This window comes from Branchiostoma lanceolatum, chromosome 3 (genome assembly GCF_035083965.1).
Source record: "Branchiostoma lanceolatum isolate klBraLanc5 chromosome 3, klBraLanc5.hap2, whole genome shotgun sequence".
NCBI lineage: Eukaryota > Metazoa > Chordata > Leptocardii > Amphioxiformes > Branchiostomatidae > Branchiostoma > Branchiostoma lanceolatum.
Genome location: NC_089724.1, coordinates 21,123,452 through 21,150,703, shown reverse-complemented (window position 1 = coordinate 21,150,703; position 27,252 = coordinate 21,123,452). Strand labels below are relative to the sequence as shown.

At 41.2% G+C, this 27,252-nt stretch overlaps 2 protein-coding genes and 1 long non-coding RNA gene across 5 annotated transcripts; 2 read left to right on the top strand and 1 right to left on the bottom strand.

Annotated features, from left to right (window-relative positions):
- Positions 1 to 129: 129 nt before the first annotated feature.
- On the top strand, positions 130 to 19,275 carry LOC136430982 (programmed cell death protein 4-like). Of its 3 annotated transcripts, XM_066422144.1 has the most exons (13): positions 130 to 611; positions 9,392 to 9,492; positions 9,863 to 9,976; positions 10,338 to 10,379; positions 11,139 to 11,318; positions 11,545 to 11,642; positions 12,310 to 12,339; positions 12,650 to 12,682; positions 13,145 to 13,259; positions 13,753 to 13,860; positions 14,160 to 14,270; positions 14,596 to 14,735; positions 14,954 to 19,275. In XM_066422144.1, exons 1-13 carry the CDS (start codon positions 326 to 328, stop codon positions 15,003 to 15,005), a joined length of 1,410 nt encoding a protein of 469 aa, XP_066278241.1. In that variant the 5' UTR covers positions 130 to 325; the 3' UTR covers positions 15,006 to 19,275. The 3 variants fall into 3 exon arrangements, with proteins under 3 accessions (XP_066278241.1, XP_066278242.1, XP_066278243.1); XM_066422145.1 differs by lacking the exon at positions 12,650 to 12,682; XM_066422146.1 differs by lacking the exons at positions 12,310 to 12,339; positions 12,650 to 12,682.
- Positions 618 to 4,914, top strand: LOC136430984 (uncharacterized). The gene is made up of 2 exons (XR_010754962.1): positions 618 to 1,829; positions 2,056 to 4,914. It is a non-coding gene; the product is annotated as an uncharacterized lncRNA (long non-coding RNA).
- Positions 19,274 to 26,961, bottom strand: LOC136430983 (protein PBDC1-like). The gene is made up of 6 exons (XM_066422147.1): positions 26,829 to 26,961; positions 25,982 to 26,047; positions 22,179 to 22,238; positions 21,059 to 21,202; positions 20,834 to 20,945; positions 19,274 to 19,630 (listed from the first exon to the last, which is right to left on the bottom strand). Exons 1-6 carry the CDS (start codon positions 26,853 to 26,855, stop codon positions 19,506 to 19,508), a joined length of 534 nt encoding a protein of 177 aa, XP_066278244.1. The 5' UTR covers positions 26,856 to 26,961; the 3' UTR covers positions 19,274 to 19,505.
- Between the last annotated feature and the right edge of the window lie 291 nt (positions 26,962 to 27,252).

Genomic DNA, 27,252 nt, shown 5'->3' with positions numbered 1-27,252 from the left:
TCATGTGACTTAAATAGAGCATCTGATTGGCTATCAGAAATAGAGCACTCCTATTGGTTTATAGTCTGCATGTCGTAATACAAATTGACCAATAGAAAGATGTCAGAAAAGTCACGTGAGGGGGCGGAGCTGATGCCACAAACATCAGCCAGAATTTTCCAGTGGTAAAGTCGTGTTTCTATATTGTCTCCGTAGTATCTGTCCTCACGCCATCTCTTTTCTTCTGTTCAACCTTCCTTAGTTCGTCACTATCTCCAGAAAAGCTAGCTAGCCGTGTTTTGCTACAGTCTTCTGCCTGTTAGCCTCCAGAAACGCAACAACAACGATGGCAAGCGGGGACGTCCTCTCACCTGAAGTGGAAGTTTTCCAACAAAATGGCGAGGTCGAGGGGGATGTGGATGGAAATTTCTCCGACTCTCCCGCCGCCTCTCCCAACCTGAACGACCTCCGACCAAAGCTGAAAGCCAAGCGTAGGGCCAAGAGAAGCCCCAGCAAGGAAGAGCAGCAGCTGCCATCGACCAACGGCGTGAATGCCAGCCAACTAAGCCGATCCAAGCCCAGATATGACCGCAAGTCCCGCACAGCCTACGGACGGGGGCTCCCCAAGAAAGGTAAACAATAATACGTGCAGCTGATAGAACAAGAAAGTCTGTCTTAAAGGTCGACTGCTGACAAACGTACGTCAGCTGTGGGATATTGTTGTTGTTTTTGGAATGTATGAGCTGAGAGAATATGGTGTCATGTCCAGACATGGCTGGATGTTTTTCACGCCACGCGGTGGCCTGAGCGCGCTGGGGCTCAGCATGTAGGCGGTACATGTATTGACATGCAAACACGAAGTCGTACATTTAAATACCTTTGCTCTTGCTCGGGTCGGTATTGTGCGAGAAAACATAATCAAAATTCCTAACACTGCTGTGACCAAAAGTCGTTATGTGTCAAGGTGTTTTTGTGCTGTCGTCTGCGGGATTTCCTAATGTCAGCTGACTCGGCACAATTACAGACTGATGGACTTTGTTGCCAAACAAGCCCAAGCCCCTGACCACGTGGCGCCCAAACACCACACTTTTGTTGAGTGGGGGAATTTGCCTCCAGGCTTCCAACAAAACATACTTGCCCCTAGGCATCATCGCCACCTCCACATTTGCCACGCAATTCAACCACAACTATGTTGATTGTTGATGTTATGATATGTTCAACTTGTCAGCATACATTCGTCAAGTATTGTTAATAGAGGAAGATGTTTCTGTGTTTGTGAAGTTTGCTAGTTTACAGTTCTCACCGTATTTGAATTCAAACAATGTCAATCTGATTGGCATCTTTTCACAAAAAGTGAAAGCCACAGGATTTTCTACATTTTAACAGCTTTTGTTCTGATCCATTTAAAAAGATGATGGTTTAAAAAGAGCATCCTCTCACACCAGCTGACCTATTGGAAGGTATCGCTATATAAATCTACCATTTGATGTTATAAATCTTATCAGTTGAACTTGGCAGTGTAAAAAGCACAAGAATGCTGACAAATGCAGAATAACTTACAATGTGCAAGCATTGACCTGAAAAAATGCTCATATTTTGCAGTGGGATTACCCCTGCTATGACCCCTTTCCAAAAGCAGCACTGCAGTGACATTCTCTTCCAACTTTGCACCCAAAAATTTGACATGGTGCCACACAAATAGTTCCAGCTTTTGTGATAAGAGAACTGACCCCTGGCCTCAATGCTCACTGATTCAGTGAAAGGCTGGGTAGAGAAGACAATAGTATCCCCAGTGAAGTCAGCAGATCCTGTCTTTTGTGAGGTGTGATTTGTCAGCGATGTGCTGACAGGCTAGCCTCTACCAGGCTCCGCCGGATGGCTGGAAAAATAGTAGAAATTGGCCGTAATAGAGTGAATAGTGTGCCAAGGGAGTTAGCTACGGAAGGAGTACATTCTGTCGATGGCAGAATGTACTCCCTCCGTAGCTAACTCCCTTGGCACACTATTCACTCTATTACGGCCAATTTCTACTATTTTTCCAGCCATCCGGCGGAGCCTGGTAGAGGCTACTGACAGGCCTGAACATGTGGCCCTGTTTGTGATGTACAGGACTTCATACACAGCAGATATCAAATGTATAGGATAACAACAGTGTGAATGAGGGCCTTGTGATATGCTGCCTGAAAGTATAACATATCATTCAAAACATTGTGGTGAGCTGTTGGCACATTTCTTTTTTAGAGGAATTAGACATGTAAATGCCATAGCTGCACTGAGAAGCCCTGATTCCAGTTGAATTTCATACATGCTCTCATTATGTACAAAATGTTAATGTTTCTAGTTCTTTAGAATTGTAATTGAAACAGGTGTCATGTGCATAACATCGTCAAGTTCTCCTTTGCACAAATGCCCAATTGCTAAAATATTGTATGATGGATAGAACACAAAAGATTAACTGCATTATGTTGTCCAGTTGTTTTAGGTTATCTTTCCCTTCAGTTTTTGATGGGTTTTTACCCTGTGACCCCATGAGTTGTGTTCAGTTCCACCCTAAACCAATTGAACAAAAGAGTTGTTTTGTATGGATGGTTCTGCAGCTCAATGGCTTCTTTGGACACCCGATCTGTTAAAATGGACAGAGCTGCCCAGGGCAGGCCTAGCAGGGTAACTGATGCCAAGACTTGTTTTGGTCATACATAAGCCTTTAAAGCTGAAACATGCTCAGGTGTCAGGACCCAGTGGACAAGACTTTAACAAGAGTCTGCAATTTGTGCAGAAAAACAACTGAGCTGGAAACTTAGGTGGTTACATACAGTCTGTTGATAGAGGCATAGCTGGAATGTATGGCATGAAATTATTGCGTTGTGAATCTTTGCATGTTCCAATTGTTTGAAAGAAAAAAAAAGGGCTGTTGTTAAACATACTGGACTTGAAATTTGGCTTTGTAATCCCATTATAATTACATTCTACAAATGTTCCTGACAACAAGGTTTGTAGTCCTGTCTGAAATGTGGGTAAATTACATAGGATCTCCCAGGGGGCTGAATCCTTTCTCAGAATTGATCACTTTTCAAATTGTTTTCCCAATACTTTTTCTAGGTCGAGGCCAACAGGCCCATCTACCAACTGACCCGAAAACTGTTCCCATTTGTCAGAATATCTGAGTTCCTATTTTGCACTCTGTTATGCTGGAACAGTTGAAATTCAAACTTTCAAAGATAGATACCTCTATTTACAATGGAAATGGACAAGTTTTCTCTTAAGAATCTGACGGCTGTTAAGTCTGTCACATTCTGCCCCAGAAAGATTTTGTGTACAGATAAAGTTGTAAACAAAAGTTTTGAGTGTTTCCTGTAGGTTTAATTCGTTTTTAAATTGATATCCTCAGTGTTTAACATAATTGGTTAGAGCTCATCAGTATTCAAGTGGGTCATGGACAGGTCTAATGGGCTTTCTGTTCCCTGGAGGATGACTCTACAAATATGATAACATGGTTAGAGCCCTGAGGACTGCTGCACAAATTTCAAGAATATTGTTGATAAGATCAATGGCATTTGAAGAATTTGGCATTTCAGGCCAATGTCAGAACATGTTTATCATTTGTAATACCAGTACAGTGAAAGAAAACTTGTTTGATGCAGACACATATACAAATATTACATTTCTTATTTATATTGCAGCCTTTTTTTTAATTGTTGTCAGCTTTATAATGATATGTTCCATCTCAAATTTATACCAGGGTCACATTTTCAATAGAGAAACTGTTTGTGTTTTTTGTTTTTGTTTACAAAGAAGCAATAACACACACAGACACACACACACACACACACACACACACGAGTATGTTAAAAAAAAGGGACCTCTTAGTTTATACCGTAAATCCTATAGTTTTGTATGCAAATGAATTTGTCCTTGGCCTATAGGTAGACTAATGTTTTTGTTGACAAAACAGACCGGATGGGATCCAGACAGTGAAAAGTATGCAGGTACCTGCCAACAACCCTGCACAAGTGTGCCATGTACTGTTGTGAACAAGTGAACATTGTTGTCCATTCTTATGCATACATAGCTCAAACATAACAGGTTAGATACTCCTACCTGGTAGACTACATGTAAATATTTTAGTTGTTAGCTTAAGGCAAGCTTGCTTGTTGACACACCATGGGAAAATGAACATGCAAGCCTAACATTCAACAAGTACCTAGGAGAGACATATTACTGCAAACACCAATCTTTCAGAGATATTTATATGTAAGCACTTGAGTTTTATACTCACCCAATAAATGACACATGCAGAGGTAGACTGTGCACTGTTTAAAAGAGGCATTTGTTTAAATAAATGGTTTTCAAGCTAAGTTGCTACATGAAACATTTGTCCTGTCAAGGTCATATTAAGTGAGATTTAACCACAGGTGACATTGAAATTATTTCAGTGTATATTTATAGTTTTCAATGATGTGGATTTTGTTCAATATGTGAAACTGCATTTGAATGTAAATCACTGCACCTTCAAAGGCTTGTGTATTGGATTCACCAGCATACCCTCCAGGAGGACTGAAGATTCCAGCTGATAAAGCCTTTACATGTAATTAGCATATCCAGGATGCGATGATGTCATATATCAAAGATAGCTCGCTTATAGTACGTGGTACAAGTGCAGTATTTTATCCTTCTAGTTTATACAAAATTGTCAAGACTGAGCTGTTATATTGCTATTTTGTAAGAAAGCTAATATTGATAAATATTGTACATGGAGTTGTAATTTATATGAAGAGTGTATTTGATGTATAGATCTAGTTTTACGTACAGTGAATGCTTCCTAGAAGACCTAGATGCATAAATAAACAAGTGAATTTTGTGCTGCCCTCAGCTGTTGCAATGCAGATGTCCCCTGTGCCTGATCAAAGTCTTCTGGTTGATAAATGATCACATCTACAGACTGTTTTTCCTTTGCTGCAGTAAAGGCTGTAAACAGCTGTTATGTGTGAACCTTCATACTAGAATGTGATGGTCCTCTGTACTGAAGAATACATTGTATTGACGATAAACAACAAAAACATATAGCATTGGTGCATTTGAAAGGATTTGAGACAGGTGGCATTTGAGCCTATGGGGTAGAAATTCCACAGGGTGAATTGATTTCTTGGCCATGGAGGTTGAATATCCTTGATGTTTGTCAAGGAGTTAAGTTTGTCCCTGGAAAATTACTTAAAATCAATTTTTAAATAGAATATTATATTTGGATAGGAATAACAACAATGATGCTGAGATAGGAATAACAACATTACAAATTTGATTTTCTGTCAACTGTAGCAGCCACTTTTGTAGAAGCTAGTTACATTGAATATTATGTTAATGTATTTATAAAGAAGCCCTTTGACCCTAAGGAAGCATAACAGTCCTATTTCTGCCCTGAGCTCATGTGGTACAGCAGTCACATGATGATGTTGTTTTGATCCTGACTGCCTTCTGTATGACCTGCTCTAGTCTCCACCAGATTACCTTCCAGGCTGAAATTATTATAGGAACTGAAAATAGGCCAGAATAATAATAATTGGCCAGAGAAGTTAGATAGATATCAACAAGAAAATAGTTTGTATATTCTTATTTTATGCAGGCAAAAGGATGATGTTAGAGACTACCTAAAATCACCCCAAAAATGAATGTTGTTTTTGTGACCCAGTTGGGACTGAGTGGCTGAATGTTTCAAATTATGGATGGGGGGGGGGGGGGGGGGTTGTCCTAGTTTTTGAAAAGTTAGTCAGGACTCTGCAAAAATCACGCCAATTTGTGTGCTGGTGCCACATCTAAAAGATAAAGCGGGCAAGACAATATTCAGAATTTTCAATTATGACATCTCAAGACACATGTTTTTATGGCCAGGAAATCTGTTGAGGTAACCTACCAGAAGCAAAAAAAAAAGCTGAAAGTCCTTTGGAATCAGACAATGACCTAAATATATGTTTAAGTGCCATATTGAGATGAATCAAAAAATGTTTCCAAAAACAGATTTTTCTTCAGTCCATTATAGTTTATACATACCAATAACAGCATATAGGAATCACAATGAAATGTGTAAAGTGTCAGATAATACAGTCAATTCCAAGTCACCGAGAGGGTTTTCAGATAATATTTCTAATGAGTTTGAACTGATTTAGATAAACGATTATTTCTGTCAAACAATTAAAAATGAAAGTTTGAACATGTCTGAACTTATCTATATATTTTGGAAATTTGTTGAAAGTAACTGCCCAAATATCTCTTTATTTAGCACAGGTTTCAAACATCTATGTGATTTTGTCATTGTTGGAACATGTTTATATTTAGAAAATATTTAGGACATCAAACAAATGTTAGAAATTGTTCTAAACAGTTACTTGACTCACATAGATTGTTACAAAGGTTTTGAAAATGTTAGAACAAAAGGCAATTAACACCCAATCAGTAATGTGGAATACCCTTGTATCAAGTGGAAAAGTTGCTTGAAATTTTATTGGTACAGGACTTTGTCATTTGGAACCCTGTTATGTGTTGTGTAAACACCACTGAGGCCTGTTTGGGTGTGTCTGCTCGTATGACCTGACCCATGAAGTCTGAGGTCGCATAACATGGTGTTTGTTGGTGACTCCCAGTGCCATCCAGAGTCATAAGGAGGTCAGGGGTACAAAAACTTGTAAAACCCCATGAATGTTCTGGAGCATACAATTTATGATTCTAGATTTATCTATCTGACAGGTGACATTAATGTGTAAGTTGTAACATTCCCTATTCTTCCCATGTGACATCTTGAGGTATTTGGTGATAATGATATTATACGTGTCTATCAGTATCACCAGATTACGGTATAGGGTGAGCACATGAAAGCCGAGCACATGAAGGCCGCAGTATGTTTGACCAGAGGCCAAACAAGTAGGCATTAATAGAAACACCCTGACAAGACCCCTCCTCACACAGAATATGAAAAGTGGGCCAGATGGCCGATAAGAGCTTTTTTCGAGAATAAATAAAGGCACAAACAAACACACAAATTATTTTGTTTATCCTCATGCTTGTTCTTTACCTGTACGGGTTTTCAGCACTTTGAATGAACAGATTCACAATAAAAGTCAGCTTGAAATTCCTTTATTTCTAATTCACCTGTTTCTTGAAAATAGAAGAACTTGAAATCAAACTGATGTCATAAATCAAGCTACCTAAAAAAGGGAGCTTCGCTGTTGATTGTACTATCATTCACCTATCGGAGAAATTTGACATGACAAGTTTAAGTTATTTTAAGTTTCTGGCAACTGTACAACAGATGGGGATGTTTATTCCCTCTTTCATGCGGTGGCTAATGGTTTGGAGACCAAACATCAGAAGCCACTGTTGGCCTAAGACCCACAGCATGTTTCTGTGAAACTACAGTTTAAGCTTTCTAGGCTAAGTAAATGTCTTGAGTGCAGAACTGCTTATTTGCTAGGCAACCCCATTAACCTGACTCAGTCTGTGGTAAGCCCACTTTGGTAAATTGGAAGTGGGCAGGATTGCATGTTTTTACCATAAGAGTCCTTTTTCCTCAAATGTACATCAGTAGTTTGCAGCTTACTAAAGCTAGACTTAAGTTTGTAAGTCAAACAGTTGTCTCCAACATGTCCATTAATTCTAAGAATAGGCTATGAGACTTGTACAACTAAAGAATTAGTGGTTGCCCTATATGTAAGGTCTACCAAGTAAAAGGAATATACATGTACAGTTAAACCTGCCCAAGGCGACCACCCGGGGGTCCGAGCAAAAACGGTCGCGATGGACAGGTGGTCGCCATGAAGAGGATTCCACTCATAACATGTTTCCAGGTCGAGGTGTTCAAAATATACAGTGTACTACGTAGATAGATGGAAAATTATATGATTTTAGACAGCATGACCGCCACCAGGTTCAACTCTCATTGACAGAAAGATCCTACAGAAATTACATTTTCTGTTATCGTTGTAATATTTGTATACTACATCGTGTACAAATTTTCGTCATACTTTTGACTAAAAAACAATGTCTGCCTCTATGATCTCGCAGCGCCCTCCCGTATTCACACGTTACGTTTGAGTACACACATGCACATAAAATCTAGGTATTAAGGCCTAAGACAAATCCCTTGAAAACACCTGCTGATCCCAGCCTTCTTTTGGGCGCCGACCGCTGGATAAAAGGGGCAAAAAGTCCGATCTGACAACTGAAGGATGAAAACGGAAAGTTGTGATACCGCCGCCTAGCTCCCGACCACATGGAAAGGTAACAGTGCAGCAGAATGCGCAGCGTCGGCGATTACAAGCAATCAGCGCCCAATAAAGGTTTGTGAGTCATAGAAATAAAAAGAAAATAAGAATAGTAATTTTCATCAATAACAGAGTATTCTAAATGTTCATACACAGAAGCGTCGTGTTTTAGGTCAGCATTATGCCGCGCTGAAACCAAGATGGCGTCGCGGACCAAGGAACAGCATGTCTCGACCGACGTTTTGCCCTCCGCGAAGTCATTTTCCGGCGGAATTTAGTAAGACGGAGACAAATTTTTGTTGAAAATTCAAGAAATGGATAGTAATTTCTGTGAAATCTGACTTTTTGACGCCATGCACTACGTGATCGTATTGAAAATTGAGTTCAAACCGAACCAAGCTTGCGGTAAACTATAAGATTGCGATGGGCACAACGACATCGATATTAAAGTACATGATGTATTCACAAACCTTTGTATTTACAATGTTTACAGTGGGAACGTTTTATTAAAACACTTAATGGAGGAATCGATGCTATTCATATATTTTTGTCTGTCAAGGTCTAAAAAAACATTTCCGCTAAATCCGACAGCAAAATCCGATGTCACCACACGCTGGAAAACGGTCGCCATGGGTAGGGATTGTGCTCTGTGCGGTCCCAATTCGTGGCGGTCGCGGTCGCGTTGGACGGGTGGTCGCCTTGGGCAGGCCGCTTAATGCTTGTGCCTATGGGGAAAATTTTCGGGACCGAGAAAAAGCGGTCGCCATGGCCAGGTGGTCGCGTTGAAGAGGTGGTCGCCTAGGCAGGTTTGACTGTACATCAAGTGTTCACATTGCCTGTGTGACAAACCATAGGAAAACAACAGGACTATTTTAATAAATTATTAACTATACTAAGGTAATGCAGGTGCAACAAGAGTTGTAATAATTTTCAATTTCAAACTATTTGACTCTTTGGTAAATGAACACAAGATTTGGTGTTAGAGATTTGCCAATAATGATAGTATCTTTGAACTGATACATGTATGATAACACTTCAATGATGCCTTGCTTCTTGATTGTACCATTTTCTACATCAATTCAAAGATTAACTGCTATGTAGATAATGATATTTTATTCCTGCATTTGTAATTTACTGGTTTATCTTTGTTGTGTACAATGCAGGTGGAGCTGGAGGCAAGGGTGTTTGGGGGAAGCCTGGCTGTGAACTGGACATTGATGGGGTCATTGATGAGAAAGATCCCAACTACGACTCAGATGCTCAGGTCAGTATTTACAGTGAGGTACTCTTTTGTTCTGGGTAAAATCACAGTTAGTAAATGTCTGCTGGGTGTGTGATAACAGTACCTTCCATATGACTGCAGCTAAAGTGAAAGTGTAAAATGCCACAGTAGCTATAATATCAGATTAAACCTGCTATATTGGAAGGGAGGGTGAACATCCTTCATGCCACACTACCACATCCCCTTTCTTCAGCCTCTACCATTAACCTTTAATAAGTTGTTGTTTTTACTACTAATTCTCTCTTGGTTATGGGGGTTAGACAGCAGGGAGATGGTTAAAGAGAATAGGCAGTGGAGTTGCAGCAGTGATAACCATATGATATAATGCTAAAAGCGACTGTTTTGCCACCAGGGTAACTATGAACTGGAGACCATTGCTCCGGAGTTGACGCCAGAGGAAGTGGAGAAGACCATCAAGCCTGTGATTCAGGAGTACTTTGAACATGGAGACACGAGTGAAGTTGCAGTAAGTACCTCAGATTCTGCTCTTGCCATCTGTCATGCTAAGGGCCATTTATCCACACTGTGTATTGTACAAGTTAGTCTAGATGGGGAAAAATTGGATAGCACATGAGATAATGACAATACTGAAATTAGATTCAAAGCAGTCAAGCAGTTTTACACTTCTGCTATATGATAAGGTGCATAGCTGCCCAGACCTTGAGGTGTCTGCAGCATGTAGATATGGGAAGTGCCAGGGTTGTCAAGTCTGTTATGTCTTGAATTCCATAGTTACAGCTCCTTGTACAGAATTGCTAATTTTGTTTAGACAGAAGAAGCTTACCATTTTGCTTTGTGTAATCCTCATATCCTGTTTTCCCTTGTAGGTGACACTTGGTGAGCTGAACCTTGGGCACAAGAAGCATGAGGTGATGACCTTTTCCCACTGTTTCTACTGCAATGTGAATTTTTCACACTGCAAAAATTGCTGTAAAAGATTTGTAATGGTCACTGTTACAAAATTTATCCAGTTGCTTAAGTAACTTTTCTATCGTATAGCTTTTTATCTCATTGTCTAAACCTCATTGACGTAATGTGAATGTTTTATAAGCTCATGACTGTTCCAGGAAAATGATTTAAGAAGGTTCTGGGAAAAGCTGTGCAAATGATATTGCTCGAGGTCATAAGTTTGCCCCTTGCCCCTCTAGGTTTGTTACATAAAATTCTACTGCAAAGCTGGCATTGTGCCACAAACAAGAAAGGTACTGACCCTACATTAAAGAGAAGTGCAGGAACAGGGAGGTTACTTGTGTAATTGCCCTTTGAGTGCATTGCAGGCAGTCCCAGAAGAATGGTTACTCAGGAGATGTACATGTGTTTATTGAGTGGGTTCCTTCTGTCCTACTTGTGTTGATAACATGTCAGTCTAATTTCCTGGTGCTGTGGAAGTCTTGCAGACATGAAATGTTTGCATGATTATGATTGTGTGGGAGGCCTTTCTGGGGCACATTCTTGATGCAAAGTCTGTCCTTGCATAAAGGTAGCAGGTGCACAGTAATTGCTGCCTTACATAAGCAGAGATACGCTTGCTATATACCAGAAAGTTACCTGATCTGGAAGAAGGTTGACGTTAGCCAATGGTATAGAATGTGGCTTGGTCATTTAAGATGAATCCCCTTTGTCCTCAGATTGCGACCCATGCTGTGAGCATGGCCCTGGACAAGCACGACTCTCACCGTGAGATGACGTCGCGGCTGATCTCGGACCTGTACGGGAATATCCTGACCCATCGGGAAATGGCCGCTGCCTTCGATTCCATTCTGGACGACTTGTCGGACCTGACCCTGGATACCCCTGATGCTCCGCATGTGAGTTATCTTGCTGCACAACAGCACAACAAAATGGTCAGCTTTGGGCCCATCCTTTAGTGCGTGTAAGGTGATATGGTATGCCAATGGGTGGTTATGTCAGTTGACACAATACAGGCACAGATCGTACATCGTACCATGGATATAACTTTAATACAATGCAGTTTCTTTAAATGCTGCTAGGTGGTGCACCTAACCATTGAAAGTTTATGACCTGCACACACAGGTGGTGGGCTCCTTCATTGCCAGGGCTGTAGCAGATGATGTGCTTCCTCCCAAGTATGTCACAAACTACAAGTTGAGCGGTGACTCCAAACAAGCCAGGTATGTGTCCCTGTCACTAAATTGGTGAGGGAGTGACTGCTTGTCAGTTGTAACTAACACCGAGTGTTTTTCTGGTTTTTGTTTTGACCCTTCATTGTGACCATTGTGTGTGCTAACCCAGAATATGTTAATGACAGACACTTTTGGAGGAAATTCCTGGCCCAGTAAGAATTGTGAGAAAATGAACAGTATAGGAATTTTGCAAAGGGCAAAAATGTAAATATTTTCATCAGGCTACTTCCTACTAACACAAAACAGCCCCTACCAAAATACTGTTCCCATCCAGTTAAAACAGCAGTATTGGCATGGAATATGCCTACACTGCACGTCTGGCTAGCAGCCATGCTGCCCCCACCTTCCCCAGTACTATGCCAGTAATGATGTCAAAGGATGTTTTTTAGGCCAGAAAAATCACTTGCTTTTTTACAATTGCTTTTCTACATCATGTTGGATGTATGTAAATCTGGTTTCAAAGAAAAGCCAAACCATGCATGTGTCTGTTGTTCTCAACTCTTCTCAGTGTTAATGTTCCCATCCTTCAATTGAAGTAGAAGTGTGGAGTGATTTTGGTTTCCTTCCATAATACCTCCCTCCCTCCCATGCTGTGGTCATAGCATGTCATGTTTCAGTCCGTCATGTTTCAGTCCGTTCCGTTTTTGTCTTCCAGTGAAGGGTCAAGTCTTACACAAGAGATGATGTGAGTGTTGAGTGGAAATCCAAGGGGCAACATCGAGCTGATGCTTTGTTTTTGCCTTCTCTCCCCCTCCCCTCAAAAATCCTTACAATCTCATTTGTCAATTTCAAATGAGTCCATCAATTGTGGAAGAAAATTACAATTAAAGATAAAATCCATTCCTCCCCTATTGATAATCGAATATGAAACATCTGCAATGGTCTGCTCTGTTCTATGCATTATTACTGATTATTTTGTAAAAACATGCCACAGGCTTGTTGCAATAAGCCTGTGAACTGCTGTCCTTGAATGCTTCTGTTCTCTTTTGTTCCAGTAAAATCAGTGCAACCCTTCCTCCAGATGTTCAGTGAGTGTCACCCTCTCATGACAGACTTTGCTGCTTTCATGTCTGCAAACTTTTCTTTTGCTTACCGACTTGTAAAACAATAATTTGAAGAAAAGAAAATAATGGAAGAAGGCAGTGCTTGGCATCAGGCCGCTGTTGTGCCTTAACAGCTTTTGTTTTCCAAGAAAAAGAAAAGTTTTGGAAAGGTCAGGCGTCATGCTGTAGCATTCTGAAGATAAGGAAGTGTTGGTTGCCTCGTTAAAGGAAGGTAGTTTGGAGTGTCTTGCAAAGTTGCCAAGGCTGTAGATCAGACTAAGCTAACTCTGATGTTGCAAATTGTGTTCATAGTTTAGTATCTTATCAATTAGCCACAGCCAAGGAATGATTCTCCTACATTTTGGTAATTAAATTGACCACTTGAATGTTGTGAAAAGAGTTGACAATCAGAATTTTCTCATGAAAAGAAGCTTGTTTCCATCTTAGAGCCGCGCTGGACCGTGCCCACGTGCTGCTGAGTATGAAACATGGGATGGTTCGCCTGGACAACGTCTGGGGCGTAGGTGGGGGCCAGCGACCCGTCAAATACCTCATCAAGAAGGTCAGTACGTAGCATGTGTGGCTGTGGTTCTGTTGGTTTTTTAAGCCCAGGGTGCAGGAAAGGAGAGCCAAGCAAACACTCAAGTTCCTCATGTCTGTTTACGCAACCTTTTTGGGAAGATGTGTGCTAATGGGTGGTAATTTAGTTTGGCTCAGTTATGTTGGTAACCTAGCAGTGGAGTGCCATAATGGAAGTGTGTTGTGGGCTACCAAATGTTCTCAATTGGATTTTTGGTGTTATGATTTGCAGCTGACGTTTTTTGCTGATGGTATTGTCTGAAAAGTCAAGGTTGTTCCTAGGGGAGAGTTTTAATAGAAACAGGAATGGTACGTGCCTCATTGACAGTGAAAGTAATGAAAAGGTGGTATTTTCAAGAAAAAAAGAGAATTGTTGTTGAACCCATTTCTACAACAGCTACACAGCAAGATCTGCATGTTTAATCCTGACTTAAGACTTAAATGAAGGTAATTTTCTTTGGTGCTTCTGCCTGTAGATGAACATGCTCCTGAGGGAGTACCTGTCCTCCCGGGACATCCAGGAGGCCACCCGCTGTCTGCAGGAGCTGGAGGTGCCACACTTCCACCACGAGCTTGTCTATGAGGTAAGGAGGAACTGATGCTGCCATTTGCATATACATTCTATTGTTACCTCAGTGAGAAATGGAGGTATTATTTTGGTGTGTGTATGTGTCTTAAAAAGTGTTGGTTTTCAGGTATTTTTGACGTCAGCATAACTTAAGAATCTCTGGATGGATTGTGATGATACTTGGTATGTGGGTAGGTGTTGGGAAGACAGAGGTCCAGACCGATTTTGGGCCCCCTGGTGTGTGACCCTGTTAATACTGAGTTGATACATTGAAATGTATGTTCCATGTATCTAAACTGCCATGTCCTCCTCCAGGCTGTGGTGACCGTGCTGGAGGCAGGGTCAGAACAGGTGGGCACTGCAATCCTCATGCTGCTTAAGTCTCTCGCCGATGCAATCATTCTTACTGTGGACCAGATGGACAGGGTGAGTAGGTTTACCATATGTTAGTGATAAGATGAATAGGAGTATCTCAGTCAATAAGTCGTACCATACAGTGTTTTGATGAATGGCTCTGTCTCCAGATGACTTTCAAGTGTTCAATGGATAATAAAAATAGGAAGTGTAACTCAAAAGTACAACCTTTTCTCAGTTCACGTCTTCCTGAAACACTATGTTAACTTTTCAAGGAAAGGTGAATGAAACCAGTAGCAATTGTGGAGTCTGCCTTCAATTGAATTGACTAGAAGAATGTGGACAACAAGTTGTCTTTTTTAGTTTATTTCAAGGTTTGCACGTTCTTCCTCCACAGGGCTTTGACCGTGTGTTTGAGTCCATGCCTGACATAGTACTTGATGTGCCCAATGCCCACACAATCCTTGAGAGGTTCTCTGAGGAGTGCTTCAATAAGGGAGTCATCACCAATCACACCAAGGCCAAGGTGCCCATCAGGTCAGCAGTTCTCCATACTGGTTCCTTTTTAGGGTGTCACAGATACTGCAGTATATCAGTTTGTGGCTATTCTTTTTTGTGTATGCAACCAATAGCCCTCTTTTATTTTGTAAAAAGAAAGAAAACAGCAAATTGTGTACCATTCTACCAATTTTCATAAACAAGTCAATGGACTAGAAGTCAACTCTCACCCATTGATGTCTGATATTGTCTTTCAGGGCCCGCAAGCGCTTTGTCAGCGAGGGTGATGGTGGCCGCATCAAGGAGTGAGCAGGCTGACCCATGATTGGCTACACATGACATGACCCATGGCGTACTGCTGCCCTCGACTTGATTGATATGCTTGATTATGAGGGGGCCAAAGTGTATTTGAATTTATGTACTTACGACAGAAATGTCCTGGTCTTCTGTGGTGAAACATCAGCTTGTAATTGTGTCTAACCATGTCCCTAACCAATAGGGAATTTAAGCTAATCGGCTACTTCAGTGTGCTAAAGGTGTACACCTGACAGTGATGTAACACAGAGGATGCCACTGCCATTTGAAATGCTGTCTTGAAACTTTGGTTGAGTTTCAAGAATTAGCATTGACGAATAGAAAAAATTTCCTTTGTATTTGTTTTGTAGAATGATGCATTTCCTGTTGTAGTTTTTGTCTAGTGTGGTGGTGTTAGGTGTGCTGAAAACCAGGACAAGTAATTGTTTACAAGACTTGTGAAGACAACAAACAAAGTAACAGTGCTGTCAATCTTTGCTTGAGGGAGAGCTGTACTTGGGTCATGAGTGCACCAATTCAAGGCCAAGGGTCACCTTTTGTTGCCTTAATTGGGAAGATGTACGTTAGAAAAATATATATATATGTGTATATGGATGTTCCATGTAGAAAAAAAAGAAAAAAAGGGCAGCTGATGTGATAATATGATGTTTAGGTTTCAATGGCATTGGTTCAAGATGGGCATACAAAGATGTGGTAAAATGAACAACAGGTACTATGGCTTTCTCTGAAAATGTTTAGCAACTGGAATATTAGGTAATTGGCCTCTGGTGCTATAACTTGTCATTATGCTACTACTCCAGACAAAGTCGTGTAGGGAAATTTAAAAAGAACCTAAATACCCCTGGTACATGTATGCTTTTTCCTGTTATTCCACTAAATTAGTCCTTGACAGTTAAACTTTTTGGCACAATCTAAAAATCCTGATAGAAAGTCAGTTATTCAAATCTTCAGCAATAGACATTCTTTTAGCCATGTACATCTCTGTATGCCTGTCCCAGAAACTGGCCAATTGTAACTTGTGTTCTGCTTTCTAGTGGAGAGACATATCACTGCTGTTCCATGATGAAGTTAAACAGTCCCACTGTACAACTTAGGTCAAGTTTGTAAGGACAGTTTAAAAAGTTCATTGGAGAAATTGCTGACCTTAAGCTTGAGAAATGTTTGATTCTTCACTTTCACAGAACCAACCTTGAGTCCAGGTTTACTGTGTTGTGGGATTGTATGAAAAGTGGGTACCATATGTGCATTGATATACAGTCAAACCTGTATTAGCGGTCACCTTTGCATAGCGGCCACCTGCCCATAGTGGTCACTTTTTGTCGGTCCCTTGGATTTTTCCCATTGACATAAGCATTAAGAATTAGGCTATAGCGGTCACCTGTCCAACGCGGTCGCGGCCAGACGATTTTCGGTCCCGCGAGTACAGTAACACTGCCGATAACGGTCACGGCGCGCCGGTAGAAGCCGCATCGCCACCGCACACCACCGCACGCCGGGTTAAAAATCTTCATTTTTACACGCAGTTATCAAATTTATGTGGACAACTGGATAGGATCATAATAAAGAAAACCAGAATGTTTTATCTTTGTTAGGCTGCACCAAGTAATTTTTATGGATGACGTCCATGCGCGCGTTTTCACCGGGAATTCTCAAAATGGCGCTGATACAAACTGGATAGGTAGCAGCATAAAGGTCAACGGAAGACACCACTGTTACGGAGGTATAATATACTAAATTTATTTTGCTGCAAAGTATCACTGAGGATAATTACTAAATCAAAAGCTTCAAAATGAATGTGGATAATATTACTATGATTGAAAATTTGGGCTGTTGCAATTTTCTGAAAAGACAAAAAGCCCTCAAAAGAGCGACCTTCTTCTGAGTACCCTATTAGCATAATGGTAGATGCTGATCAACACAAGCCACGCGGGATCCGAACCAACACAACAAGAGACTAAGGAAAATTGTCGCCACGATTTTATGTTTGAAAACGGTCGAAAACGAATAGTAAGTGACAACTGAGCAACATGTATTTTGTTCTTAACTAACTAGGAGTAAAAGAACAACAATCGAACTTCTAAAATGTGCCTTACCTGTTTACATGTGTACTGTACGGTGAATAAATGTATCTCAGTGAGTACTGAAAACATGTGTCACTCGTGGTCAATTAATAGACATTTTCTCCATAGCGGCCACCTGTCCTTAGCGGCCAGTTTTGGCCAGTCCCTTGAGTGACCGCTATAGACAGGTTTGACTGTAGTTATTATAGTGTACATGTTCAAGATGTTTAAGGTCTACACCAATTGGTTGATGATCAGGAGACATGTCAAAAGGAACACGACCTACCAAATTCAAGTGGTCAATACCAAATTTCTTTGCGTCAGATTAGACCTCAGGAGGACTTGACCTCCCACAAAAACAGGACTAAATGTTGGTTGCTACTAAACTGTTTGATGAAAAATGTGAAAATTTTTGAGAATGACATGACATGACCTGACTGTACATAGAGTTGTAGATTGCCAGAGGTTTCAGTAATCCTTCTCATCAACCAGTAAAGTAAGGCCATCTTCTTTCTCTGTGCCGTGTGCACACATTCTATGAATGGTGTCCCCAAAGAGACTATTTTACTAGAAGATAAAGAATATGTAATTGTTGAAGTACAGAGCCAAATATAACAGAAATGTTGTTGGAAGACACCGTTTAGTTGATATGTTACCAGAATTACAGGTGACTGTAGAGAGAGATCAGAAGGGGAAACCTCCTGCTGGGGCATAACTGTCACAGAAAGCTGAAGTACTTGAGAAGGTGTTGAAGCTCACTTTCAGTTTGACACTGCCTGCTGACAATTGGTTCATACAATTGATAGATCTGTCCCAATAGATGTAGTTTCCATATGATCTGTTCTCAGTACCTGTAGTGGTATTAAGAAGGTGTAACTACATGAAATGCTGCTTAACGTTGGGAAAGGCTTGGGGCGACTGTTGAGCTGCAGAACGGTGAAGGGTGATTGAGTTCTGCAGTACAGTTAATGTACGTCAGTGAGTTTTCAGTTATTGCAAACTATTGGTTGAATTGCTTTTCCAGCTCAAGGGGAAAACAATGTTCTTTCTTTTTTTGTGGGCATACTAGTTATTCGCAAATCAGGTTGAGAATTATTTGAGTCCAAAAGTACCTTAGCTCTTATGAGATGAATGCAGTGTTCCACTACAGGGCTGTGCCAGAATGCTTGTGTTCGGATGTAATAAAGTGCAAATAATGTAAATGTTCTCTTTGGAGAGAAAAAGGGGAAAAATGTGAGGACTGACGTTTCCAGCAAAATTTTCTTAGGCGGGGAAATTTCTCAGGCAAATTGAGTGCGATAGATTTACATGGGTGGTCAGGTGGCATTCTTAGCCAGAACTTCCAGTCTGACATTGTTTAAAAGGCTTTCACTTGTATGACATAGTATGATGTGATAGAGAACATACTAAGTAGAAATCAAGAAGTCAATTGGACTTGCAAATTAAGCCATTTTGGTCCTATGGAGAAGTTTAGCCAATTATATAGATATGACATTTAGCTGCTGTTCCAAGGTCTGATTGCTTGTATTTGCAGTGCTGATGTTAAGATGCATTGTGCTTCTTGTGACGGAAGTTTGTAGTTTTGTTGGGCCATGCAAAATAAATGATTTGTTTATTTGATTCTTTATCACAGTATAGAGGCAAGCAGTTCTTTTCCTGGAACCAACACGGTCAAAACCTGGTACCAACTTCTTCCTTTACTGGGACTTCAGGAAAGTTATATGCAACTGCAACATACATATAAACATTTACATCATCGTGGTGCAAGCGGTAATGCAACCCTGCTGCTTCGCCATCTGGATCAAATTCAGTGGATCCTAGTTCGATCCTAGGGGTCAACTCCAGCTTAGACATGTTGTAAGGGATTGCATTCGTCATTTCGGATGGTGACATAAGAGCGGCCCCATGTATGAGGGAGCTTCAGGCATAAGCCTCAAGCGTCAAACCTCTGCATGTAAAAGAGCCTGGAACTGAAACAGGGCGACAGGCTAAAAAATGACTGGAGTAGAGCTATATAAGCAAGTTATTTAATTTGCCTGGCCTGGCTTGTGGTAAATACTAAATTGTTTAGTTTGCTGTATATACTGACTACCTACCACCCATGTTCGACTGTGGAGCCACTGGGGCAGTGTGGGAGGGTGTTCTCCTTTGCACTGTTGTGTATTCTCTACATTGCACTTCATCAAATAAAACATTTCCAGAGACTTGTCAGACTGTTGTATTTTCAGGCAGACCACAGTTACTATATAACTTTATAAGCTGAGATCACTAGAGATACTGAAGCTTGCTAATTAAACATATTCAAAATTCTTAAGATACAAAAGGATCAATGGAAAAAAGTAATGCCATTTTCTTTTAAAGTGAAAGGAAGCATCATAAACAAAAGTCGGTAAACAATACATTTATGCAAAGTTTACAGTACAATATGTGCTTGTCATGACTGTTCCTGTGCAATGTCTTCTGTGGTTCCTTTCTCTTCTTTTGTCTTCTTCCATACTGCAAGGTTGTGGCCCTCCCTGTTTCTGGCAATCTCCATCGCATAGAACTGAATTCTTGGCACTGAAAAGAAACAACAATACTGCCTTACTAGGTCAAAGTATGAATGAATGAAGACCTTTATTGTACATGTTTGCCCCACTGGGCTAAGCACAGGTCACATGTTAACAAATATATACATATTCATGAGTATTACTGTACATAACCATCTAGCATACTCTAGTATTTTCGACTTCCTCTCGCTTCTTGGTAATTGTATAAATGTAGGAGGCTGTGTGATTAGTTAGAGTTGGTCTATCAAAGGTTGCAAGAAATATAAATTTCTCTCTACTATTCAGGTATCTAAAGTGGGGGAATTTACTTAACACATAACTGAAAAGAATTATTCTATCGCTATCATACAAAGGACAGTCTACAATAAAATGTACTTCGTCTTCTACTTTACCTAGACTACAAAATTCTCAGATTCTTTGCTCTAGAGGAGTGCGGTTATGTCTTCCTGATTCGATTCGCAATTTGTGGCAACTTGTTCTTAGTTTTGTAACAGCTGATCTGTGACATACATTTGCAATCTTTAGATATTCTTCGTTATAGGAATGTTTCAATAATCCACTCGCATTGTTGTCATGTTGCATTATACAGCGATGGAAGGCATTACAACAGCACAGAAAATGTTATCAAAATGCCAGTGTCAGTAAAGCCACAACAAGTATTTTATGGATGACATCCTCTGTAGACTCCAAATTTAGTATGAGTGCTCAAAAAACAAGATGCCTAAATTTTCATGTACCTTAAATGCTGTAATTGAAGTGACAGAGCATGGTATCACTGAACCAAGAAGTCTTATCCTGTATTCAAGAAGTGCTCAAAGTGATGCCAGTGTGGTAGACTGGTATCACCAAGTTGGTAACTATACTCAAATCTGCCACACTAGATTCACTTCTACCTCACTAGTGTCACTACTTCAAGAATACCACACAAAATATTTTCCCATTTTTAGGTACTTTCTTGTCATGTTAATTATCTTTGGAGAGAGTTTTTTTTTTCAAAATCAGGCAAAAACTAATGTCATCCATAAGATTTAATTGCTGTGGCCTAACAAAAACATGAGTGAACGTTATCAATATTTGGGCAAGACCCTGGTCAGCCACAGATGTGCCTCTCTAATGACATTCACACTTATGGATAACTCAGCATTATTTGATGATTAGTTACTGTCACACACACACACACAGAAAAACAGCATTTTAAGATCTTCATACCCACCGATACAGGAATTTTCTTCAGAGTAGTCCTGGTCAGACCTAAGTCTCAGCAGAGTTCCGTAGTTAAAATCTTCCACCTTCCCTTCAAACTGGTTGCAGAAAGGCCGCCACTTCTGAAAACAGGAAAACATTACAAACATTTTTAAGAACCTATCTCATCTTCAGAATAAGCAATCAAAAGAGAATTGACCAATGTGACACAAGCTGTAAAGTAAAGATAACTTACAGATTTTGCCTCTTCTGATTTCAGCTCATCCTCAGTAACAGAGGCTACATTCATGTCAGGAAAGTAATTTCTGAACTCTGTATAGATTTCCTCATCCATCTTCCCAGTAAGTTTCAGACATGTAGTGTCCACTGCTGATATGAGCTGTGAAAAGGAGGAAAAAGGTCTTTACAATCATTATCTGTAACTCATCATTATTTAGTGAACATGATAACATCATCTGTGTTATATATCAAGGACATTATTGATAAGCAAAACACAATGCAGCCTAAAATTTCCTAATTACCCGAAGAAAATCACAATTTCTAGCGTTTGACGTAGTCGTTAGCGTGAAATCCTGTTTCTACAGTAACACAGTTATGTTTGAGCTGTACACAGGTGAAGACTAATGAGGGTGTGGCATCCACATGTGCGAGTGCAGACAATAGATAAGAGGGCGAGACTACTGGGATGTACATTCAAGGCCATTACAAGTTGAAGTACAACAGCCTGCTTCACTTGTGGGTTTTTTTAATTTGATATTTGCAAGAAAATCCAGAGAAGAAAGTTGTCTTGCATTGGGCTCTGGTGTACGTCCCCTATTTTTTGGCCTTCAAACACAATGGGAGGTTTTTTTAGGGGTTGTGTAGTCGGCAAACAACCTAGTCAAGTCGTTGTGTTTATTGTAGAAGATGGTGTTTTTGCTTAAATGTACAGATATTGTGCTGGAATACAATGGGTAAACTCTAGTATGCCGTGGTAAGTTACCATGGAATCCAGACCCTGTATATCGGCGCGCCACCCACCGCGGAATACGTATTCGGCTAACTGAGATTGGTTTATAGCGGAGAGTGGGGCGGGGTGGATCATCGGGGCCAGCAGGAGGGTGGGCCGGGGAAAGCTCGGGGGCACGTGCGGTGGGTGGGGCGCCGATATAAGGGGTCTGAATTCCAGGGTAATATTAAGTAAGAAAGTGTCATTTTGACTGTTTACTCTTGCAAAGTTTTCTATTATTAAACACTATTACTGTGCCTGAACCAGGCTGGGCTCTCCCCCACACAAGTGTCATGTGTTGTTATTGTGTATGCACCTTGGGGAGGGGATTAACTAGTGTGATGCAGAAAGATAAATATCTACTTACATTGAAATAGACTTCAGCATGTTGGAAGGCCTTTGATGCCCAGGCCAGCTCAAGGTCAGGCTGCATGGAGAATTAAAACAAATACATGTAGTTGATCGATCCTGACAGGGTGGGACAGGGCAGATCAGGACAGTCGTGGCATGGATTCTGTTATACTTATAGTAGTTGAAATAGTGTAGTTTAAATCCCCTTAACACCACATATGTAACAGTCCGCCCGTGCGTACTGAGCCCTGGGGTGGCATGCTGGGTAGGAGACTCATAGTGAATACACAAGTTTGACTGTACTGTGCGTGTCTGTGCAATCTTTTGCCATCTTTGTGTACCAGGTAAGGAGGAACCAAGCCGGTGAACAGATTCTACATGTGTAGTTCTGGTTCTGTTGTCTGCAAATTCCCTGTCAAACTCTTAGAGACATCACGCACACTCAGAGGTGCAGAGTGCAGACTATGTGAAAGATGACAGCAGGTACTTAAATGTATCTAGTGAGGGGCTGTCTACTACCTTGGCATAAAGGTTGTTCCACTCGGAGATTGGAATGGCATGAGTAGAGTAGAGTTGTTTCAGCCAGGTAGGAATGCCGATTCCAGTTCTAGTATGCCAGTTCTGCAGTGTCCCAGTGGGCCACAGTGTTTTTGTCAATAGGCATGGATGGCATGGGTACCAGTGGATACTGGGATGAGACAAGTACCGTAAAATTCCTATTTACGTACGCACTTTTTAAACTTTTCAAGTTGCAAGCAGGTGCTCCAGGCTGACGCTAAAGTCGGGGTGCGTACGTTAGGAGGGGTTCTTCCTCGGAAAAATCGAATATCAGCATGAGAGTACGGTACATCTTCATGACAATGAAGTGTGGAATGCTACCACACAATCAATCAGTAATAAAGAATAAATAATACATGTATCTAAATTGTTTGATATTTTCTACCCAGAAACATTTTCTCAGTAAGTTGAACATAGCGGCCGGGCCGCTACACTGTGGGCCGACAAACCGACGCTGTAAATCACTCGCTATGCTGTTTTTTCACCCAGCGTAGCGGCAAAAAAAGACAAAAATACCGTAGTAAAAATGCAAAGCTGTTTCAGCTCCAAGAGCTCCAAGGGAGGTGCCAATCACTAAATTAGCACCCCGCCCTACCGCTCCGATCTTGTCTCGCCGTCCCTCTCACCCGGGAAAATCCCATTGCGGCTCGTGTGCCGCTGGCAGCATCGCGCGAAAACGTAAACAATAGCCGAGTAGGTCTCCATGTGCACAATCTGCGGGGCGGTTCCCGACTATTAGAACAGCCGTAAATGTATCAGATTCCCGGAGAATCTCCTTATTTGGAAGTTAACAGTCCGCAGTTGACCAACACAGAAGCTGTTCTTTGTAAAAGATTCCTTTCTCTGTCAGCGCGGGAATAGAATTAATTCTTAACTGTATTTCTGACAAATTTCTAGAGCAAGGTTACGTCATTTTCCCATCCATAACAGCGAATTAATGCACAGAAAATTCATTTTTACAAAGAGAGGAAGATAAAGCTTCAACTTATTTATAAGCTTCGCCATGATTGGACAATTCGGTTACTGCAAATTTGTGGCACCGCCCACAAACCGCCGACTTTCCTTTTAGTAGACTTTCTGCCGCCGACGTCGCCATGGTCGCGACTGTCATCAGAGGCTGCCGACTGTCAATCAGCGGCAACTTTGTGGGAAAACGCGCGAGTTGGATCTCCGTACGTGCAAGGAGGCTAAACAGCGAACCTCTGGCGACGTTACGTTCCCTGAACTTTCCCACAGCGATGCTTGTACAAAGTTTTTATTAGACGGAAGTTCCACGTTATCTGTAAGACGCAGAACAGCCGTTTCGGCTTCCTGGAACGGGCCGGCGGCGTATATATATTTGGGGGAGGGGGTGACGCGATTTCTTAGACGGGCCAGCGCCAAGGTTCTTTAAATGCCGCGGCAAGGGACTTTTGTATTAGGACTTTCGCTGCCGACCGCCGAGGGAAGATCGCCTCGGCGGCGATTTTTCTGGAAACATGCCTGCGTTGAAGCGTAGTATACCAGGAATATCGCTTCCTATTTCGCACCGAAGAAAACTTCTGACAGCTACGATTGTTGCGCTTCGACTTAGGACAGCTGGACACAGCCAAAAAACGGAAAACTGGTATCGACTATTGATATTGAGTAGCTAAATAAACTATTGATATTGTTGTTTCTGAGTTTCAAGTTGTCTTTTACCAGAAATATTGTATGTCAAGGTCATGTGGAGAAGTTGATAACTGCCACGATTATCATAAATATGACCCTCAAAACTGAAAAAAAAACACCTTCTCAATAGCCTAAAATGCAGGAGCTTCCCCCCACCGGGGCTCTGCCCCTGGACCCCGTCGCGGGCTTTAGGCAGCCCCCGAACCCCTGCCCCGATGCTGTGAAAAAAACCTGGTGAGAACATTGGTAACCCTTTAAGTTGGTAAACATCATCGGAAGGATGATCATTCATGTCAACCTCTTTAACTATCCACCGAAATGCTGGAGAGGGGGTGCGTACGTTAGGAGGGTTTTTCCCCTGAATGTTTCAACTCACTGAGTCAGGCCCTCAATCGTCCCCAAATCGGGGGTGCGTACGTTAGGAGGGGTGCGTACGTAAATAGGAATTTTACGGTAGGTGGGATAGCAAGGGGGTGGATGACGGGGACATCCCTAGGAGGGTCTGCATGGGGGGGTCCTGACAACGCTTAACGGTAAATTCAGGCCAGCCGATAACGCTTAACGGTAAATTCAGGCCGGCCGATAACGCTTAACGGTAAATTCAGCATTTTTAGAACATGAGATACCCCTGAAGACGACGGTTTTTTGCCACTAGTCGTCCTGATCTTGTGGCAGGAGACCTATTACGCTATGCCATTCTCGCACGCCTGCTCCGAACGCTTTAAATTCGGCAGCGGCAGGAAATTTCATGATCACGATGACGAGCGCCGAAGGCGCGACGAAAATTTTGAAATCTTGACACTCTGAAACGCTATTTCCTGCATTCTGAGGGGGGGTTCCTGAAGAGTAAGCTAAGTTTTATGACATCTCTATTTGAAAAAAAAAAAAAATAGATAAGAGTTTCAGCTTGATTTTTGAGGGGCGTCACGCCCTCCAGACCGGTACCTCGCCGGAGCTGCGACATGCTCCCGGGGAAAATTCTTGACACCCTGAAACGCTTTTTCTTGCATTTCGATGGGCAAATATTACTGATAATTTAAGTTAAGTTTAATGATATCTCTGTTTGTGAAAAAATACAGACGAGTTTCAGCTTGAGTTTGGGGGTCGACGCCCTCCTGACAATGTTTTTCGACGGAGGCCCGGCATGCACCCGGGGAAAATTTTAAAATCTTGAACCGCGAAACGCTTAATGTCCTGAATTTTGAGGAGAAAACTTTGCTGGTAGAGTGAAAAATAGAAGAGTTTCAGCTTGAAATTTTGTGGCTGGCACCCTACCGACATATTTTCGCCGGAGCCGTGTGCTCCCTGGAGAAAATTTTGAAATCTTGACCCACTGAAATGCTTTTTCCTGCGTAACGAGGAATTACTCAATAACGCTTAACGCTGAATTCAGGATGACAAATAACGCTTAACGAGGAATTAAAACGACCATTAACGCTTCACGATTAATATACCGATAACGCTTAACGGTAAATTCAGGGCGGCCGGTAACGATTAACGGTGAATTAAAATCGCTCGTAACGCTTCACGAAAAAGGGCATGCAGACCCTCCCCTAGCTACAAACACAGACTAGATGGCAACATTGTATCAGACAGCCCAACTTTACTTACGTTGTTGACATATTTCTCTGCTGACTGTGACAAGGCTCCTGCAGCAGCAAGTGATCCGACAGGGCCCTACAATTAAAAACAGAAGAACATGTCACAGTCTATCATGATTAGTTTATCTATTATCATCACAAAAATCTAACACGAGAGATCTGAAGCACCAGAGAGACCCGATTCAAGAAAGCACCCTGACATGATCGCACCAAGTGACAATGTCTAGCAGAAAAATAGACATAAAGCAAGGACAACAACAACAACAACAACAACCATTAAAACTTTTGCTTTCGCATTTTATGCCAATAACAACATTACAACCATCATATTCAAATACCATACCAGAATAACAATGATATTAAATTCATGTGACGTTACTTTGAAAAAAAATCATAGTTTCAAAAGTCTTCATACTGCGTTGCCAACAAATCATGTAAAAAAAAAATTATAAATTATAAAAAAAAATTATTCATCGTCAGGACTTGGGATTTCCTCATTTACGGATCTCATGACTGAGTGATGAGCGGCAGCCTATATCATCTTAAGTAGAGTACTGTTGTAAAACTGCTGGGGATGCCATCGGCACATAATATTGTAGGTATATCTGGTATAATCGGTGATGTTCGCGCTAAAAAGGAGGATATCAAAAAAGTTACGGCAAAATTTGTAAAGGCCATGTGCATCGCGATCTAGAGTTTCAGCCATAAATGTTGCCACGTCGCGAGGAAATAAGCGCATCAAGAGCCTAGTTTCTTCGGAAACAAATACAAAGACAACCGCAGCAGTAACTGAGGAGGATATCAGGGCTGTAGGATAAAACATTACCAGAAAAAAAAGGCGTGCACGTGAAACTCACCAGTGAACCTAGTCCGAAGTCCGCCATGATGGCTTAAAGTGGAAGAGTTTACTATCCTTTTTTGGACTGAATTCTTTATATCGTATGTGAAATATCTATATAAAGAGACATTTGATCATAGATAGTAGAAAAAAGGATTCACTAGGATGATGTTGTGGTCATTACTAGGTTATTGATACAGATCTCTGCAGTACTTGGTGTCATAAACTGGCAGACGAATAAGTCCCCCCTTCTATAGACATGAATCATTTGCATCACGTGACTCTCGATTTGATTTTTGTTTTGCAGCTTTATTTAATGATATTATAGAAAGGAAAACCAACAAAAGTCTTAGGGGAGTAATTCTAATGGGTTTCAAGGATTTTGATGGCAAAATTTGCCGGTCAAAACTTTCTATCCGGTGATTAAGCCTACTCTCGGGCAG